Source organism: Cololabis saira, chromosome 1 (assembly GCF_033807715.1).
Source record: "Cololabis saira isolate AMF1-May2022 chromosome 1, fColSai1.1, whole genome shotgun sequence".
NCBI lineage: Eukaryota > Metazoa > Chordata > Actinopteri > Beloniformes > Belonidae > Cololabis > Cololabis saira.
The window spans coordinates 7,975,886-7,994,898 of record NC_084587.1 but is presented as its reverse complement, the minus strand read 5'-3'; the positions used below and the strand labels follow the sequence as shown (position 1 = coordinate 7,994,898).

General features: G+C 41.2%; 1 protein-coding gene and 1 long non-coding RNA gene across 3 annotated transcripts; both read left to right on the top strand.

Annotated features, from left to right (window-relative positions):
* Positions 1-1,207: 1,207 nt before the first annotated feature.
* Positions 1,208-3,457, top strand: LOC133450641 (tripartite motif-containing protein 16-like). Of its 2 annotated transcripts, none has more exons than XM_061729433.1 (2): positions 1,208-2,912; positions 2,994-3,457. In XM_061729433.1, exons 1-2 carry the CDS (start codon positions 1,245-1,247, stop codon positions 3,036-3,038), a joined length of 1,713 nt encoding a protein of 570 aa, XP_061585417.1. In that variant the 5' UTR covers positions 1,208-1,244; the 3' UTR covers positions 3,039-3,457. The 2 variants fall into 2 exon arrangements, with proteins under 2 accessions (XP_061585417.1, XP_061585408.1); XM_061729424.1 differs by having other exon boundaries at positions 1,230-2,468.
* Positions 3,458-15,537: 12,080 nt separating this feature from the next.
* Positions 15,538-16,480, top strand: LOC133450636 (uncharacterized). The gene is made up of 5 exons (XR_009783118.1): positions 15,538-15,652; positions 15,739-15,827; positions 15,945-16,106; positions 16,249-16,311; positions 16,420-16,480. It is a non-coding gene; the product is annotated as an uncharacterized LOC133450636 (long non-coding RNA).
* Positions 16,481-19,013: the final 2,533 nt, after the last annotated feature.

Genomic DNA, 19,013 nt, shown 5'->3' with positions numbered 1-19,013 from the left:
ATTGGCGCACTTGTTGAGTTGGAGCTTATATATTCTTGTGAAAGTGTTTCTCAGTACTCACGAATAACTGCAGTTCCCTCAAACCCTCGCGCAGAGGAGTAACACCGTGTCCACACTGCATGCGACGCGAGCGTCAGCGTCAAAAACAGTTCAATTGCTTTCATATTGTTACCCGGTCAAGAAATGGTCATACTCACTCAGGAAACTCACGCACAATTTTTTGCTCCCTCACACACACGCGGTCTCCTCCCAGCTAGCCGAGACACGGCTAACACTAGCTCTACACACAACGATAATGGCGCCTCGGACACTCAGTTCACTTTCCCGGCTATAACAGCTCTGAACTTGCTCACTTACTCATTTGGTACCAGTAATACTCAAAACAAAATAAATTAAAGCTGCAAGCTTACATTTAGTTATATTTCATTTAAGATATAAATTTTTAATTGGGTTATTATACAGAGGTGTATAATTAATATACATGTTTAACTGTTTGTTTTATTCCAGAACCACATACCATGTACCAGCTTCACAATAAACTGCACAAAAAGTACTGACTTGACATCTCTGGCTCAATTTCTTATTGGACACCCTGTAGCGGGCCAACTCCTCAGCTAACCAGTCATTAGTGGTTTTTACAGTGGGCATCATTAACACTCCTGAATTCATTCAGTATCATTTTCCTTTCTCTCTTCCATTTAATTATTGCTTTTTATTCAACCATTTACTTTGAAACACAGCTGTATTTACTTTCAGAGGCCTGTGCCGACCCCCCTCCATCTTTTGAACAAACATGTAAAAATTGTGTAGAAATTTCTGTTCATGTGAAATTCATAAGAATTATAAACTATAAAATAATCCATGTGTCTAAAATGAAAACCTAAGTTACATTTTTGTGTTTTTATTTGTGACTAAATACAAGTTGAGGTAAAAAGAGGTTTCCTTGTAAACTGGAGTCTGATATAAAAGGGTTAAATCCAGAGTTGTTCCTCTTCCTGGATTCTGGTGCTGAAGAACCTCCCTCTTCTTCCTGCTCTCAGACCAGCAGATCCAATCGGACCAGTTTCCTGGTTCCCTCCCCCGCAGATCTGCAGCTGGAAGACGGGTCTGAACAACACGAGCTGAACACTGAGAGCTGACAGCCTCCGTTCTCTGCACAGACGCATGATTTGTAGATCAGCGCTCAGACAAGTTTCAGCTTTGAGGAAGTGAAACTTTCTCAGTCTCAGTTACCGAGAGGTGAAATGGCGCAGAAAGGAGATCAGCTGGACCAGGAAACCTTTTCTTGTTCCATCTGTTTGGAGGTTTTAAAGGATCCGGTGGCTATTCCCTGTGGACACAGTTACTGTATGAACTGTATTAAATCCTACTGGGATGAAGGAGAGAAGAAACTCCCCAGCTGTCCTCAGTGTAGAGAGACTTTCACCACGAAGCCTGCGCTGGTGAAAAACACCATGTTAGCAGCTTTAGTGGAGCAGCTCAAGAAGACCGGACTCCAAGCTGCTCCTGCTGATCACTGCTATGCTGGACCTGAAGATGTGGCCTGTGATGTCTGCTCTGGAAGAAAACTGAAAGCCATCAAGTCCTGTTTGGTCTGTCTGGCCTCTTACTGCGAGAAACACCTTCGACCTCATCATGATTCATCTACATTCAAGAAACACAAGCTGGTGGATCCCTCCAAGAACCTGCAGGACAACATCTGCCCCCGTCACGGTGAGGTGATGAAGATGTTCTGTCGTACTGATCAGAAGTGTATCTGTTATCTCTGCCCTGTGGATGAACATAAAGGCCACGACACAGTCTCAGCTGCAGCAGAAAGGACTGAGAGGCAGAGAGAGATGGAGGTGAGTCGACAACAGATCCAGCAGGAGATCCAGGTCAGAGAGAAAGATGTGAAGCTGCTTCAGCAGGAGGTGGAGGCCATCAATCAGTCTGCTGATGAAACAGTGGAGGACAGTGAGGAGATCTTCACTGAGCTGATCTCTCTCCTCCAGAAGAGAAGCTCTGATGTGAAGCAGCAGATCAGATCCCAGCAGGAAACTGAAGTGAGGAGAGTCGGAGAGCTGGAGGAGAAGCTGCAGCAGGAGATCACTGACCTGAAGAGGAGAGACGCTGAGATGAAGCAGCTGTCAGACACCGAGGACCACAACCAGTTCCTCCACAGCTGCCCCTCACTGTCACCATTCCGTCCTCTCACACACTCCTCCAGCATCAGCATCCGTCCTCTCAGATACTTTCAGGATGTGACAGCAGCTGTGTCAGAGGTCAGAGGTCAACTACAGGACATCCTGAGAGACATGTGGACAAACGTCTCACTGGCCGTCACTGAAGTGGATGTTTTACTGTCAGAACCAGAACCAGAACCAGAACCAACGAGCAGAGCTGGATTCTTGAAGTATTCATGTGAAATCACTCTGGATCCAAACACAGTAAACACAAAGCTGTTACTGTCAGAGGAGAACAGAAAGGTGACTTTAATGAAGGAACATCAGTCTTATTCTAGTCATCCAGACAGATTCACTAGAATGTTTCAGGTCCTGAGTAGAGAGAGTCTGACTGGACGTCATTACTGGGAGGTGGAGAAGACAGCAGGTGAAGTTGATGTAGCAGTTTCTTACAAGAATATCAGCAGATCAGGGGGGTGGAAGGAAAGTGGATTTGGATATAATGATAAATCTTGGTCACTATATTGTTACTCAGACAGTTATGAATTTTTTCACAACAACATCACAACCTCCATCTCAGGTCCTCAGAGCTCCAGAATAGGAGTTTACCTGAATCACAGAGCAGGTGTTCTGTCCTTCTACAGCGTCTCTGGAACCATGACCCTCCTCCACAGAGTCCAGACCTCCTTCACTCAGCCGCTACACGCTGGAGTTTGGGTTTACTCCGAGTTTAGTCCTGGAGAATCAGTTGAGTTCTGTAAACTCAAGTAGACGTGTTTCCTCTTCATGTTCTCATCTCAGTTTTTATTGATTTTCTTTTCTTCTCAGAGACGAACTTCTCAAACTCTGATGGATGGAGGGACGTTTTTGTAGATAAGTTGATGTTTTGTTGTTATTTCCTCTTATGGAGGTACAAGTCGTTCTTTTGTAGCTTCACCTGAGAAATATTCACGTTATTAACATCTTCTATGTTTGTATAAAAAAAATAGAAATGAGCTTTGTTGTAATTGTTGTTAACTGTTAGTTTGAATGTGTTTCTAGGTTGTATTTCTCTTTTCTTCAACTCTTTTTCTTCCACTTCATGGACTCAGACGACCCACCAGACCTTCTTCATCTCTGATGTCATGTCTGCATTCACACTGGTTTCCTCCTTCATTAGCAAACCAAATGTTCTTGTGAAGACGTTTTTAAGGTGAAATAACAGCAAAGCGTATCTGACCGCACCGACTTTCTGAGATTTGCTCGGTTCTTGTTTAACGCTGCAGAGGTCAAAGTTCATGAAATGGTGACGGATGTTTGTTCTGTCTCTGACTTGTTGATAGTTGTTTGTTGACGTGTGAGAGAGAAATAAACCGTCACGCTTTAAAGAAACTCCAGCAAATCCCAACAGCTCTTTATTTGCACCACGGAGACGAGAAGAAACTCCTTTGAACAAAAATGCTGACTAAAGATTCAAGTATTTCTGAGTTTGATTTTCCAGACACGAGCACAAAGTTAATGATTACTGAAATGTTACTGACCAACAGCAACGCACTCCAGCTTGGGTCCAAACTGATAATAAAGTAATAAACGGAGCAGGGGTTCAAACTACCTCAATGCTGAACTTTAAACAAGTGCACGCCCACATGGTTCCCTTTGAGAACCGTAAATAGGGGTGGAACCTGCAACCCTGGTGGGGCAGGAGATGAGGCTCATCATCCAGGAGGGGGTGGTTGGACTTGTGTGGTCCTGAAAGACCGGAGTGGAGCGCTGCCCCGGAGGACGACATGAGCCTCATTAGTCCCGACTCACCAGACTCTCCTCCGGGTGAGAGTTTTGGTCCTGGTTCACCAGCTTCCCCGTCTCATGAGAGAGATCCACGGATGAGACGTCCACCTCTACGTCCTGCTGCTTCCTCTCCGGACCGCTGGAGTCTTCCTCCAGGTCTGGATCTGTGGATGTCCTGGTTCCTCCTGGTCCGGGCTGCAGCTCCTCTGCAGGTTACAGAAAACCCCGTCCTCCTCCACCTCACCAGCATTTTATTGTGGGGGGATCTGCAATTACAAAAAGATTAGATCAGATTAGATCCTTATATTCATGATTTACTGATAACTATAGTTGACGTTCTTATTTAAATTTTTCATTTAATCATTTTGATGCATTATTTCGTTATGCATAAGTCTAACATGCAAGTATGCATACTGGCATGCATGCATGTATGTATGCATGTATGTATGCATGTATGCATGCATGCATATATATACATGCATGCATGCCACTATGCATACTGGCATGCATGCATGTATGCATGCATGTATGTATGCATGCATGCATGTGTGTGTGTATGCATGCATGTATGTATGTATGTATGTATGCGAATGACATTGCAGCAGTTAAATGCAGCCTTCTGTAAGCTTTAAATATCCACTGGCCTTACATCAAATACATCAAAACACAACAATAAAAAACTGTTTTCTGAACTTATCAATATGACTCTGTCCTTCACAGGATAAGTCAAATGGATCACTGCAAAAACTCAAAATCTTAACAAGAATATTTGTCTTATTTCTAGTTAAAATGTCTCATTTTAGTAAAAAAAATCTCATTACACTTAAAGGAGCTGTATGTAAGAGCAATAATAAAACGAATCATAAAATGACCCCGATATGTCAACAGACATTTAAAAATCATGTTCATTTCAAATACTTATGTCACTGACAACAGCACTCAAGCCAGGATATTCCAGTTTAAAAAGAGGAGTTGCAGCCCTCAACTGATGTTTATGTTGTCATTTTTTGTTTTGGCCTGAAGCTCCACCCTCCACCTATCTCCCAATCACCAAGTCAGTATTGTTTCTGAAGCTCCACCCTCCACCTATCTCCCAATCACCAAGTCTGTATTGTTTCTGAAGCTCCACCCTCCACCTATCTCCCAATCACCAAGTCAGTATTGTTTCTGAAGCTCCACCCTCCACCTGTCTCCCAATCACCAAGTCAGTATTGTTTCTGAAGCTCCACCCTCCACCTATCTCCCAATCACCAAGTCAGTATTGTTTCTGAAGCTCCACCCTCCACCTATCTCCCAATCACCAAGTCAGTATTGTTTCTGAAGCTCCACCCTCCACCTATCTCCCAATCACCAAGTCAGTATTGTTTCGGCATCCGGGTTGCCAGCTCGGCTCTAATTATCGCAGCCATGGCAGCCTACGTTCCTGCTGCATTCTGCAGCCTACCTGGCAACCTCTGGTCGGGGGGAGGAGGGGGAGGGTACACGCCGCTCAACAATATTTTGAAAGTGACTGCAGTACCAGTTTTGGCCATTTCTTACAGACGGCTCCTTTAAAACAAGACTCATCACTGGAAAAAACAATTTTCACCTGTTTCAAGTAGATTTTCACTTAAAATAAGTAGAAAAATCTGCCAGTGGAACAACATTTTTTTGCTTGTAATGAGAAGATAAATCTTGTTCCACTGGCAGATTTTCCTTCTTATTTCAAGTGAAAATTTACTTGAAACAGGTGAAAATTGTCAAATAAGTTATTTTTCTGGTTATGACTCTAAATGAGAAATAGCAGTAAAACCACATTCACTGATGAAATGACATAAGGGATGGAAAGGCAGGATGGCAGTTTTACAGGGGGGAGGATTTGGACCGTTTTTTATTTCAGGGGGGATGCCATCCCCCCTCATCCCCCCTCACCCCCCTCATCCCCCTCAACTCCAGTACTGCCCCCGTCCCCCAATTCACTCGCACGTATGCCGCATATACACACAGTAGGAAACCAGAATATCATAACATTGTTCCACACAGCTGCTAACAGCGGGGTTGCTACAATATAAAACTTGCGGGCCACACTAACATTACCTTTCATATTAAGGTGGGGGGCCACAAGAGAGTTTGAGGCCCCGGGTCTAAACCATTCTTCCACTTGGTTCCAGAATATTTGGCTACAAGAGGAGAAAATTTGTTCCGTGGTTTCAATTTCAGAGTTGCAAAATGAGCATACATTACTTTCAAAATTGAATCTTAATCTAAGGAATTCCTGAGAAGGATAGATATCATTAATTAGTTTAAAATGTAATTCTTTGGTGGTAAAGGATAACATAAGAATTCAGTTTTTAACTGTAGTACTTTGTCAGGATCTATATCTCTGAAATCAAGTACTCTATCTATTTTGGGTATAAGTCATTTGTCAAATTCTGTCTGATTAAACGGTTGTTGCATTTTTTGTCAAGGAATTGTATATCACCAATAAATAGGTTTGGTAAAGTTAACAGTGGCATGGTATGTAAAACCACCTCTTTCGCCAAGAGTAAGAATGCTTTTGGAATAGCATTAATGAGGCAGCAGAATTGCTTAGGGAGACAAAAAAAAAACTAATTTAGCACAAACATTGTTATACGATAACAGTTCTCCATCCATATCTAGAATGTCACCAGAGGTTCTTACATCCGCGCTTGATGACCTACGGGGGACGTGCACTGATCTTTAATAGGCAGAGTTTGCGCTCACATTTACGAACGGATCAATGACCATCTATCAGGCTGACTGTCATCTGATCAAGAGAGTGGCCGAACATCAAAGCAGCCCCTGAGGAAATATCTCTGGCTCCACACTCGCTCCACAGATGTCCCTGGTGGAACTGAAGAAAGTGGACGATTACTGCTCCGTACGGCAGGCTTCCACCAATCAGCACGATTGGATGTTTCACTCCAGAACCGTGCACCAGAGCGGCGAAACCTGTGGCTTAAAATCCGGACAAACACTTTATAAACCTGGGGCCGGATTCAAAAAACATTCTTAAGAAAAAAAATCTTCTTAAGTGTCATTTTTTTCTTAAGTTCAGGCTTAAGAAGAAAAAAGAGAAGAAGTCATATTCTCCAAAAAAGTTCTAAGTATTTTCTCAACTTTATTCTTAAGTTTCTTCTTAAGAAAAAACGTAAGAATAAATGGTATTTTTGAAATAAAAGTTCTCAAATTGGTTCTTGACTTTTTTCTTAACTTTAAGACAACCTTGACCTGTCTTAAAATTTCTTCTGTGAAAAGGTAATAATAATAATAATAATAATAATAATAATAATAATAATAATAATAATAATAATAATAATAATAATAATAATAATAATAATAAGACTCTAATATCACCTTTTTCAACACATTTTAGACAAGTTTAGACTAGTAGGTCATAGTTTGAGGATATACTTTGTAATTAATTACACAAAGAGCCTGTTAAATGCTAGTTAGCATGTTAGTTAGCGTGGTAGTTAATTATTATAAATTTCCCCAATAGTATTTTTTTTCAACACATTAATCTCATCCACCATAACCTTGAAAAGTTCCTGCATCTCTTTTTCTCCTTCTCCATGTTTAGTGAGTGACTGACGGTTAAGACGCAAACTACCTGTAATATATGTATAAATGTTGTTTGTTGGCGCGTGCAATGCAATGACATATTTTAAGAAGTTCTTAAGTAGGAAAAATAAGAAATTCGTAAGAAATGACAGTTCTTAAGACGGTTCTTAAGAAAATATTGAGGAATTTCACTTGAGAACTTCCTTATGAACTGCTTAATTTTAGATCTTAAGACATTTCTTTTTTTTTTTTTTTTTTTTTTACCTTGTCTGCACACATATTAATGATTGATACCATGACGGTAGAAACCAAAGGTATATATACGTGCATTATTACTATATTTAATATATATACATATATATACGCATACATATGCGTACACATACATAAATATACACATACAAACCCAGTGTTTTTTTTTTTGTTTTTTTTTGGGGGGGGGTGGGGTGACGGGGGTGACGACATCCACTGCCAATCCAGGAAGCAGGAACACACGGAAACACACGTCAAGCACTGGAAATCTGCAACAAAAAACCACAAACAAAGCACGAAACCGGCACGGAGGCGACCAAAACATGAACAGCAATCGACCCAAATCTTGAGATCTGATCACAGTCTGAGCTAAACTACCGCTACCTAACCCCAAAAACTACAGAGCAATTATGCAGGTGAACAAGCCAGTGTGTATGTCTATGTGTGTGTATGAGTGTATGTATATGATCATACAGACCTTTCTTAAGATTGTTCTTAAGAACATATTGGTGAATCTGGCCCCTGGCCTACATGGACATAATCTGATTAAGGTTGATCTAATCTCTGTTTTTTCTGCTCGTAATAGTCCCTGACTGTCTGCATTCTCCACAGCGACCACCAGATGGCAGCAGAGCTGTGCTTCAGGGTTCATGGCGGATGTTGACGTTCACACGTGTTCAGGAGTCAGTGTTAGTGTGTTTCCACTAGAGTTCAGGATAAAACCTCCAAACAGGGCCGACCGCCTCCTCGGCCACCTTCAGCCTTCGTGTCTCCTCTTAATACGCTGCAGATCCTCACATAAAAAGGACATGAAAAAGAAGAACGCAGAAGAAACACAAACAGAATGAAAGATCCTCGTGTTCGTTTGTCTGGTGCACCATAAGAAAACCAGAGAACGGAATCAAATGTTAATACAAGCTTTTATTATAGCATGCACAATGTGAATGCATGAACACTGTGGTCATCAATCCAGCAGACTGTGGCTACGGCTAAACGATGGGAGCAAACCGACAGAAAAACACAGGAATTCCCAGACAAAACAGGTTTGCTCCACTTCTGCAAGACCTTGACTCCCAGAAGGAAAAGTCGTCTACAAACAGAAGAGGAAAGTATTTTTTACTTTTTTTTAATCTATTTTTATTCTTTATTTCATTCATTAAAATAACAGTTCAATATAATTACAACAAATCTCTTTCCTTGAATGAAAGGGAACAGAAAGAAGACTAAGGTTATTTTATCTGTCCCTTTTTCCTAAGAAATCAAATTCCAATCAATGTAATAATAAAAAACAGCAAAAACAAATTACAAATTATGCAATTTAAAAAAAACACTTTCCAATAAACGTAATTAAAAAAAAAAAAAACTACAACAAAGTTATAAAATAACACAAAATAGCTGTCGTCAAACACAGAGTCGTATTCTTTTTTGATTCAAAGAAATAAAAATATGACAATGGTATTAAAGAGGAAAGTAGGAGACCAGATACCGTAAAAGGCTCCAGAAAGAGCTCCTGATGCTCAACAAAGGGCCTAAAGATGCTTTTGCTGAATAACCAGTGAGCTTTATTGACAACTTCAACATTTCCTGGGAACCAGACATCTTTTTGAGGCAGATGGATTCAGTCCTAATAAATACGGAGCGCAGCTGTTTTCTCAGACAGGTTTTATTCTGTGAATCAGAACCGAAAAACAGGAGGCGTGGAAATCAACAACAACTGGTGAGACGACGTTCTGAAGGACGACAGCCTGCCGAGATAAGGAAGGAGCACGGAGGACGGCGGGAGGAGACGAATACGTCACCACAACAAGTGGAGTCTTCCCAGAATCCTACAGGACAAGTGGAGCCCCCCTCGGCCCATACAGAGGGCCCCAAACCTTCCCCCCGAACTCCACCCTCCTCCTCACTCCCTCCACTCCTGGATTTCACCGACAAGGTGAAAAACCTCGTCAGGATTGGAATGAGACTCGCACCACGCCCAGATCTCATGTTTTTATTTTTATTTTATTTTGTATTTATTTTATTTTATTAGTTTGCACACAATAAAAGTAACACTTGCAATCAAAATAGTAAAGCAAATGTGACAGGAGAGGTCAAAAAGCCAACAGGCTTATGCAGTGGACCTCCCCTCAATTTAGGAAGTAAAACAGTAATTATAAAAAAATCAAAAACAAAAACACAACAAGACGAAGACTATAAACAAAAAACAAAGAAGGTTAGACTACAAAGTTACAGATCATCAACACACAAAAAATCAACAAAAAAAAAAAAAATCAACAAAGAAAATGTGTGACATTTTTTAAATGTGAATGAAATGAGATGATAAATTTCTTTTAAAAATCTCTAGAGAAACAGAGCTTTTGATAATGTGAGATTTGGAGTTCCATATCTGTACACCGCGATATCTGAGGGAAAACTGGCCGTGTTTAGTTTTATAAAAAGGAAGATGAAGATGATGAATCTGTCTAGTATTATATGAATGTATTTGAGAATTATATGTGAAAAAATTACTAAACGATAGTGGTAAAGAAAAAGGCAAAAACGTATGTTTGTATAAAAACACACATCTGATGAATATTTATGTCATATACTGAAAGAATTTTGAGTTTTCTGAACAGAGGAGTAGAGGGTTCCGTAGAGTTAGAAAAAGTAAAGTCTTACAAATCGTTTTTGCATTAAATAAAGTTGATGAAGACTGGAAGGGTATGTATTTGCCCAAACAATATTACCATAAATCAAATAAGGATAAGTCATAGAATAATATACAGTTAATAAGCAAGAAATATTAACGAGATTTTGCAGGTCATCGTTATCAGGTTTTCTCCTGATAACGTCCATCATCCGCCCCCCCAACCTCCTCCACAAACTGTTCTTTCACGGTGGCGTCACGATCCGTCTCCGCGGCATATCAACGATGACGAGGCTGTTTTAGTTCAGAACGTTCCAGAGAGAAGCTGATATGTACCGAGTTCAGGCGGTGAGATTACCGGCAGGGAAAAACGCCGTAAAGTGCTGATAGGTCCCAGAAAAAGAAAGCCGAATACAAACATCAACACTGTCAATCACAACTTTGGCCAGTCCCAATCCCCCCCTAGTCCTACTTTTCACCCCTACCCCTAAACTTTGCGCGTTCCCGTGAGGGTAGTGGTGTCCCAATTCCTCTTTGCATCTAGGGCTAGTGGGCATAACGAGGGGCTAGTGTGTATGAATCTAGCCCTACACAGCGAGGGATTTCAGATGCTGACTTCGCGACCGAGGGCCAGAAACATTTCCCAGAATGCTTTACGTCATCATTTGCAGACTGAAAAAAAATGCTATTTGATTACATTTCTAGCGAGAAGTATATATTTTACGTTCATAATATTCACTCAGTGAATGTACATAATCACTCGCTTGCCCGTTGTTGCGAAGTCTTTTCAGATCTCGCCAGAATAAAGGCTAATTTCGGTTCCGCGTTACACCGACGCAGAGCCTACGGCGTAGATTACGCGGTGACGCGCACCGTGCGGCGCGCGTTGCTGCGTAACCTACGCCGTAGGCTCTGCGTCGATTTAACGCGTAACCATAAATCAGCTCCCGAGCCGGCGGGTCTTCTCATCCCCTGAAAACATTGGGGCAAATTTCTTAACAGGCTTGAAACTGAGCCCAGGTTGGGGATCTTAACGGTTACTTTTACACCTGAAAAAATATTAAAACTTAATAAAGTGGCATATTAACAGCGCTACAGTGGAAATTAAAACGGCTTTTAGCTCTCGGCTTCCTGATATGGTGTGACGTATGTGCAAACGTAACTACGCAGTCGCTTACGTACCCGAACGTAAACCACGCAGTGACGTAGCAAGTGGTGTCCCAATCCCTAGGGAAGATTACAAGGGCTAGTGAGTGAGGGCTAGTGGTAGAAAGTAGGGTGTTATATTGGGATTGGCCCTTTGACTCAACATTTGAAACAGACATATTTTGGACCTGATCATCAGTAAGAGTCTTAACATTTCCAAGGTCTTTGTGACTGACGTGGCCTCATCTGACCACTTTTCTGTTTTCTTTGAAAGCACCATTTCCATCGACTCAAGTACCCAAAGAGAAGTCATAAAAAACACTTTTTTAAGGACAACTCAACTGAAACCTTTAACCACTCTCCTGCCCCCACTTGGTCCTGTAACTCAGTAAATGAACTACTAGATAACGTCCACTCTAACATTTCAGATGTCAATACTCCCACTAAGGTGAAAGTTGTCTCCGGTGAAATGTCCCACTAGTAAGAAGTGGAAAAAGGGAGTGTTGAAAAGCTTCAGATTCACTATGATATCTATAAAGACAGACTTCACAGATATAATTTACAACTGAGGAATGTAAGGGAATTCTTCTTTCCTGAAATCATCAACAAAAACACCAATAACAGTCTGCTATTGTTTGTTTGCTGCTACGGACCGGTGAACGAACCCTCCTGTGTCAGCAGCATCCTAACTCCACTCTACAAGGGGCTGCAATAAAGTTCTTTACTAAGAAAATATCCAATTAAAATCAATCCCGACCAAATGACACAATTTTACGCAATTAACTGGAGGATATTATGGATCAGCTAAACTTAACCTCCTGTTGTCTTGATGTTTTAACCGTCGTGGCGTCTGATGTGATTCAGATCGTAAACTCATCTCTTTTGTCAGGTGTTGTCCCCGCAGACCTTGAAAACAGCAACAATCTGGACAAGTTCCTAATACTAAATAGCAGACCAATCTCAAATCCTCCGTTCATCAGTAAGGTTACTGAAAAAGCTGTTTCAACAGTTAGATACCTTCCTAACTCTGACCAACCGCTTTGACGTCCTCCAGTCCGGTTTTCGTGCTCACCACAGCACTGAGACTGTCCTTGTCAAGGTGTTCAATGGCCTCCACATAAATACAGACTGTGGAAGAACCACCTTGCTGGTACAATAGAGGGAATGCGCATGACGTCACAGATGCGACTTCACAGCGGGCTACGCCCACTGAGTGGCAGAAAGACTGAGTGTCAGAAAGACTGAGTGGCAGAAAGACTGAGTGGCAGAAAGACTGAGTGGCAGAAAGACTGAGTGGCACAAAGACTGAGTGGCAGAAAGACTGAGTGTCAGAAAGACTGAGTGGCAGCGTAAACTTTCAGTTTGAGCATTTGAAAACATCTAAAATGGGAAAGAGCTGTTTTGCGATCGACTGTACTCATAGATTTAGCAAGAAATTTGAGTGATCATTTTACAGACTGCCTGAGGTAATGTTGGATTTTTGGGTAGCTAACGTTTAACGGTCAAATCATAAAGTTCGGTGTCCTCATCACTTTAATTTCACCAACAAATCCTGCCTTGAAGTCGGACCAAGCGTCAAGACTTTTGTAAGCCTTCAAGCTTTGCTTCGTGTATTTCCCCGGCGTAATTAAGTACATATAAATATCAGGAAACTGGATTCGTGGCCAAATATTAATGTCCATGGACCACTGGTTCTTGGGGTAACTGTACGGGTCACTGTCAAGTCCAACTGCCTTTAATTTAAGCCGATAATGGTATCACGTCTTTTCCACTAGTTGCAGCTGTTTTTGCCACTCAGAGCGAGTAAGGGGGCTGGTCCAGTGGGAAAGTGACGTCAATGCATTCCCTCTATTGGACCTCAGCGCAGCATTTGACACCATTGATCATGGTATAATACTAGAACGCATGAAGAATTGGGTCGGACTTTTTGGCACAGTAGTTGATTGATTTGAGTAGTTAAAGGACAGGGGCTACTTTGTGTCAATAGGTAACTTTATATTGGAATGACCAAAAGCTCCATGTGGTGTTCCCCAAGGTTCTATACTCGGACCCCTCCTATTTAACTTCTACATGTTTCAGCTATCTCAAATACTAATAAACAACAAGTTAAGTTACCATAACTACGCAGATGATACACACAACTCTACATTACCAGGAGACAATACGTTGAGTAGATTCAGAGATCAAATCAATGAGGGGATGTGACATAATCTTCATTGAACACAAACAAAACTGAAGTAGTTGTTTTTTGACCAAAAGAAGAGCGTTTAAGAGTCAGCGCACAGCTTTACAGCTACAAACCAGTAATGAGGCCCGAAATCTGGGTGTAGTCATGGACTCGGAGCTGAACCTTTAAACACACATTTAAACAATTACAAAGTCGTCCTTCTTTCACCTGAAGATCATCTCCAGGATTAAAGGACTAATGTCTCAGTAGGAGGTTGGAAAACTCATCCAAGCGTTTAGCTCAGACGAATTGATTACTGCAACAGTTTCTTCACAGGTCTGACTAAAGAGTCAACCAGACAGCTGATCCAGAACGCTGCTGCCCGGGTTCTCACCAGAACTAAGAAAGTGGAGCACATCACTCCAGTTCTTAGGTCTTTACACCGGCTCCCTGTATCTTAGAGAATAGACTTTAAAATACTTTTCGTTTATAGCTCATTGAATAGTTCAGGACCAAAATACATCAGGGATTTGTTGCTGCCATAGCAACCATCCAGACCTCTCAGGTCCTCTGGTTCAGGTCTAGTCTGTGAACCAGAACCAGATCCAAACACGGAGGAGCAGCATTCAGCTTCTACGCTCCACAGATCTGGAACAAACTCCCAGAAACCTGCAGGCATAGACGGATTACCGCATGGGCAAAGTGGGCGTGTGCCCAGGGCCCTGGAGCCAATGGGGGCCCTCGGCTTTCAAACATGTGTAAATTAAAATAAATTTACAAGCTCATAGGGCCCAATGTTAGGGCCCCGTTTTGTGTGATACGTTCATATATAATCGTAAATTGTAGGCTATAATTACGATAAAATGTGCATTGTGCGGCCAGTGTAGAGTAATTCTTACTTTACAACTGTCCTGAACGCATCGGGGCCGTGAGCCAACGCTGATTGGCTGGAAAGCCTGATTTATGGTTCCGCGTTAAATTGACGCAGAGCCTCCGCGCATCGCCGCGTATCCTACACCGTAGGCGCTGCGTTAGTGTAACGCACAACCATAAATCAGTTAGAGCCAATTTGCCGACTCGGCAAATTTGCGGCCATGAAGGAGATGAGCGCTAAACTTTAAAAGAGGACTAAGCATGTACAAAGTTTTATGGAAGAGTCGACTGCCATTGGTGATTGAGTGTAACCTTCATAAATAATTTCTTTATCAGAATGTTGTGGTAGCTTTGACCACCTGCCTATTTGAATTAGCTGTGTGTTGTTGTCAACTAGACTAGAGTATATTCTCTGTTATAGAGCTCATGTTATACACCGCTGTGTCTATATCTATCTAAATAGATAGTGTAATTTTAGACCAGTTTGTTTTGTATTTAAGCTGTATCAAAGATGGAACTGAGTCAGTCCGTGACTATCTGAGTTTTCAGCGCCACGTGATTGACAGCTGTCAGGCCGATGTGTGTGTGTGTGTGTGTGTGTGTGTGTGTGTGTGTGTGTGTGTGTGTGTGTGTGTGTGTGTGTGTGTGTGTGTGAGTGAAATTACCGGAGTCAAATTACTTGTTGGACAATGTTAGAACCTGGCCAATAAAGCTGATTCTGATTCTGAGTTAACGTAAGATAATGCAATATGTGGCTGTTCATGATGAGTCGGCTAGATAACATTGCCGTGTCCTGTTAACTACTCGTTAACTCTCATATTTTCTACAAATTTGTTGGATATTTCACATTACTATAAGGCAGCAACGTTATTTGGGGGGGGTTACGAAGTAATAACGTTGCTTGCTGCCTTGTTATCATAGTTCAAACGTTTTCTTTTTGTTGTTTGTTTTTTTTTACGAGGACGTTTGTGCATTGCAGTAATCACATTTCACTCCAGAGACTCCGGATCAGGTCCGACACCTAATAAGCTTTAGGACTAACAACGAGGAGAATTTTACTAAGAAGAAATATGCTGCTAAACCACTGTGGGAGTGAGTGATCTATCTGCTTGCAGAATATCTGTGATGGGGTCCTTAACCATGGTATAACTACTATTCATCACTGTTTTCTGTTACAGGAAACTCATCAAAGAGCTGGAACTGGAGGGGAAGGTGACCACAGCACAAATTGGCAAAAAATTGGAAAATCTTAAAAAAGATATATAAGGTAAGCAATGGTTATGGTAATTAATATTATCTGCTGAAGAGATGATGCTTAACAAAAAAAAATACAAGTATTTATTAATAATCTTCTGTAAATTGTGTGTGTGTGTGTCTTATGCAGGACCTCAAAACCCCTAAAACCGGCTCCGAGACAGACAGTGGGGAGGCCACAGCAGCCTCATGGCCTTTCTACAAAGATATGCATGAGCTTTTGGGGTCCAGACCTTCAATCCAGCCTCCATGTTTGTTGGCGTCTTATGAAGATCCCTCGCAAATACTCATGGTAAGTTTAGCAGTAAAAAAGCACAATCTTATTCCCCAGTCCTTCTTCCTATAGCTAGCTTGTGCTACGACCGGTGGTTCTCCTGATTGTGAGTAATAAAACACTACAGTACCTGAAGATCTAACTGTTATTTTCTTTTCAGAACATAATCGACCCTCCATCCTCACCGGTGTCCTCTCTGACAAATTCAGAGGAAAGCACAGAGGTAATTTTTATTCATACAGTGATAATGAACCTGGTATGATGTTGTGGGTGTGTATGATAGTCCAGTCATGTGTGTAATCAACATGTGTATCCATCTTTTTTATCTCAGAACACTTTGGAAGACGCCAGCACATCGGCCTCAAGCTCTGCCTCACCAGCTGGAAGAGGAAGCTGGAAGCTTCAGGCATCAGGTTCACTTTCCCAAAAAAAGAAATTCTCTATGCAGGACTTCCTTCAAGCTGAGGCCGCCAAAGAAGACAGAAGATGTCAAAAGAATGAAGAACACATGGACAGGTTCCTGAACCTTTTAGAGAAAATGGTGGACCAGACACCTCATCAGCAGTAGCAGCACATACACTGCAATTTATTTTTTTTGTACATATTTCTGTGCAAATTTTTTTATATGGAACAGCACCTTTCTTTGTTTTGCGTGCAATGTTTACTCTTTTCTTTTTAAAAATTGTATTTGAATATAGCAAATAAAGCCTTTTTTACTGCGGATTCTCTCACTATCCTTATTTTACTATTGATCTCGTTGTACAGTTTATAATTTGAGACATTACCTTACTTTGAGAAACCCCAGAAGAGAAAACTGTTGTGTAACAAGTTTTATTAGACAATTTAAAAGTATTTCCAAGTGAGTAAAACCACACAAGTACAAAACTATATGAAGAACATATGGACAGGTTCCTAAACCTTTTAGAGAAAATGGTGGACAGGACACCTCATCAGCAGTAGCAGCACATACACTGCAAACTTTTTTTTTTGTAAATATTTCTGTGCACATTTTTTTATATGGAATATACGTGCCATATTAACAGCGCTACAGCTGAAATTAAAACAGCTTTTGGCTCTCAGCTTCCTGATCAGGCTAGGGATGGAAACGAGGGGTAGGGGGAGAATTGGGACAGGCACCTGGGCCAAGTGCCCTAGATCTCAAGTGCCCTAAAATCTCCCCCTTCTTTTTTAGGGCTTAGGGAAGAAAAGAAGGGCGAGTGGAGAAAAGAAGGGCGAGTGAAGGAGAATTGGGATTGGCCCTTAGTGTACATCACTCATCTGCGTTACCTGCACCAGCAAGACGCTGCTCTCTGCTGCACCGTTAACACGTTAAATGTAGCATTTTCTTTGTTCTGCAGCGATATTACTGCAAAAATGCACTTGAAAGACACTTTAAATATTATTGTTTGACTGGTATCATTCCACTTGAAATGACTGGTTTTGAGTATAGATAAAATTAGTTTGAATTTCTATGTTTTATTTTCAGGGTAAAAAACATCTGTTGCTAGATTGTCTGATGGGTGAGGTAGCCCAGACTAAATGTAGCATTTTCTTTGTTCTGCAGCAATATTGCTGCAATAAAGCATTTGAAATACACTTTAAATATTCTTGTTTTGCTAGTATCATTCCACTTGAAATTATGAGAAAATGCATAATTTAGTGTTGAATAACGCGCCAGGAACGTGCACCCCCTCTGATCATCATTTTCTAGAACCGGCCCTGCGCTGAAACCCTCCGTTTGTCTTTGTTCCCACACAAAGACGTGGCCGAGGGACAAAAGGCCTCGGCTCTGACGCTGGACGGACCTGTTTCTAGTAGAGAAAGGTGAAACGAAGAGAGAGCGTGGCACCGACGTTACACATCCTGAGACAAGCATGCAGGAAGAAAGGAGCAAAACACCACCTGAGCGCCTCATTGTTAGTCCTCGATACCTGAGCACATCTCCACGGCAGTGGGAAGGAAGTTCATCAGTGAAAAGTAGCCGTCGCGTGTTTTCGGGATAACCTGAGAGGCACAAAACTACCAAGAAATGACACGAAGGTGATGAGAACAAACACGAGAAAGATCTGGAGACGTAAAAGTTTCCTAGGTTGCTTTGGAGTAAAGTTGCTTTCGTCAACGACTAAATATCGTCTTCAACGAACCTTTATCACCACCATATATAATGCAATATCGTAGAGGAATAAAAACGATACTAAAATGTAGATTACAAAATAAAAACTCTCATTTTCGTTGACCAAAACGAGACGAAATGTTCTACCAAAGATCCTTAATGTCCATGTTTCCAGTAGTTTCTCTGGTTTAATGTCCATGTTTTCATTAGTTTCTCTGGTTTAATGTCCATGTTTTCAGTAGTTTCTCTGGTTTAATGTCCATGTTTCCAGTAGTTTCTCTGGTTTAATGTCCATGTTTCCAGTAGTTTCTCTGGTTTAGTTCTGCTGGGTGACGTTAGTCCTCAATCCCAGTCGCTGCAGCAGGAATCAGATCCAGAAGATGCAGCTGCAGAGTTAGAGGCTGATGCCGTTAACGCAGAGCTCTAGTTTCACGTCAATTAAAAACAAAGTTACAGAGAGAAACGCAGGGATCTGCTCTGGGGCTGGAGAAGAAGAAGAAGAAGAAGATCCATCTTTGGATCCACTTTCCTACATAGACGTGGAAAAGAAAACCCAATGTGTCGTTGAAAAAGAAAAAGATGGGGAGAAATGTGGAAAAATAAATATGTTGTAAACTCAAAATAGAGTCTTCTGTATCTGGAATGAATGTATTCTTGAGTCTATAAGGTAACAATAATATAATAATAATAATAATAATAATAATAATAATAATAATAATAATAAGATAACCTTGTGTGAATTGTAAAATGGGTTTGGCTAAATACAATTTTGAATAAAACTAGACTAAAATGGTCCTGGACAATTCTGACTA

What these genes read in the sequence shown, in the direction of transcription:
- LOC133450641 (XM_061729433.1), top strand. Translation starts at nt 1,245, where the DNA reads ATGGCGCAGAAAGGAGATCAGCTGGACCAGGAAACCTTTTCTTGTTCC. An exon ending in AGTTTAGTCCTGGAGAATCA is followed by an intron (nt 2,913 to 2,993) that starts GTTGAGTTCTGT and finishes TTTTCTTCTCAG; the next exon opens with AGACGAACTTCTCAAACTCT.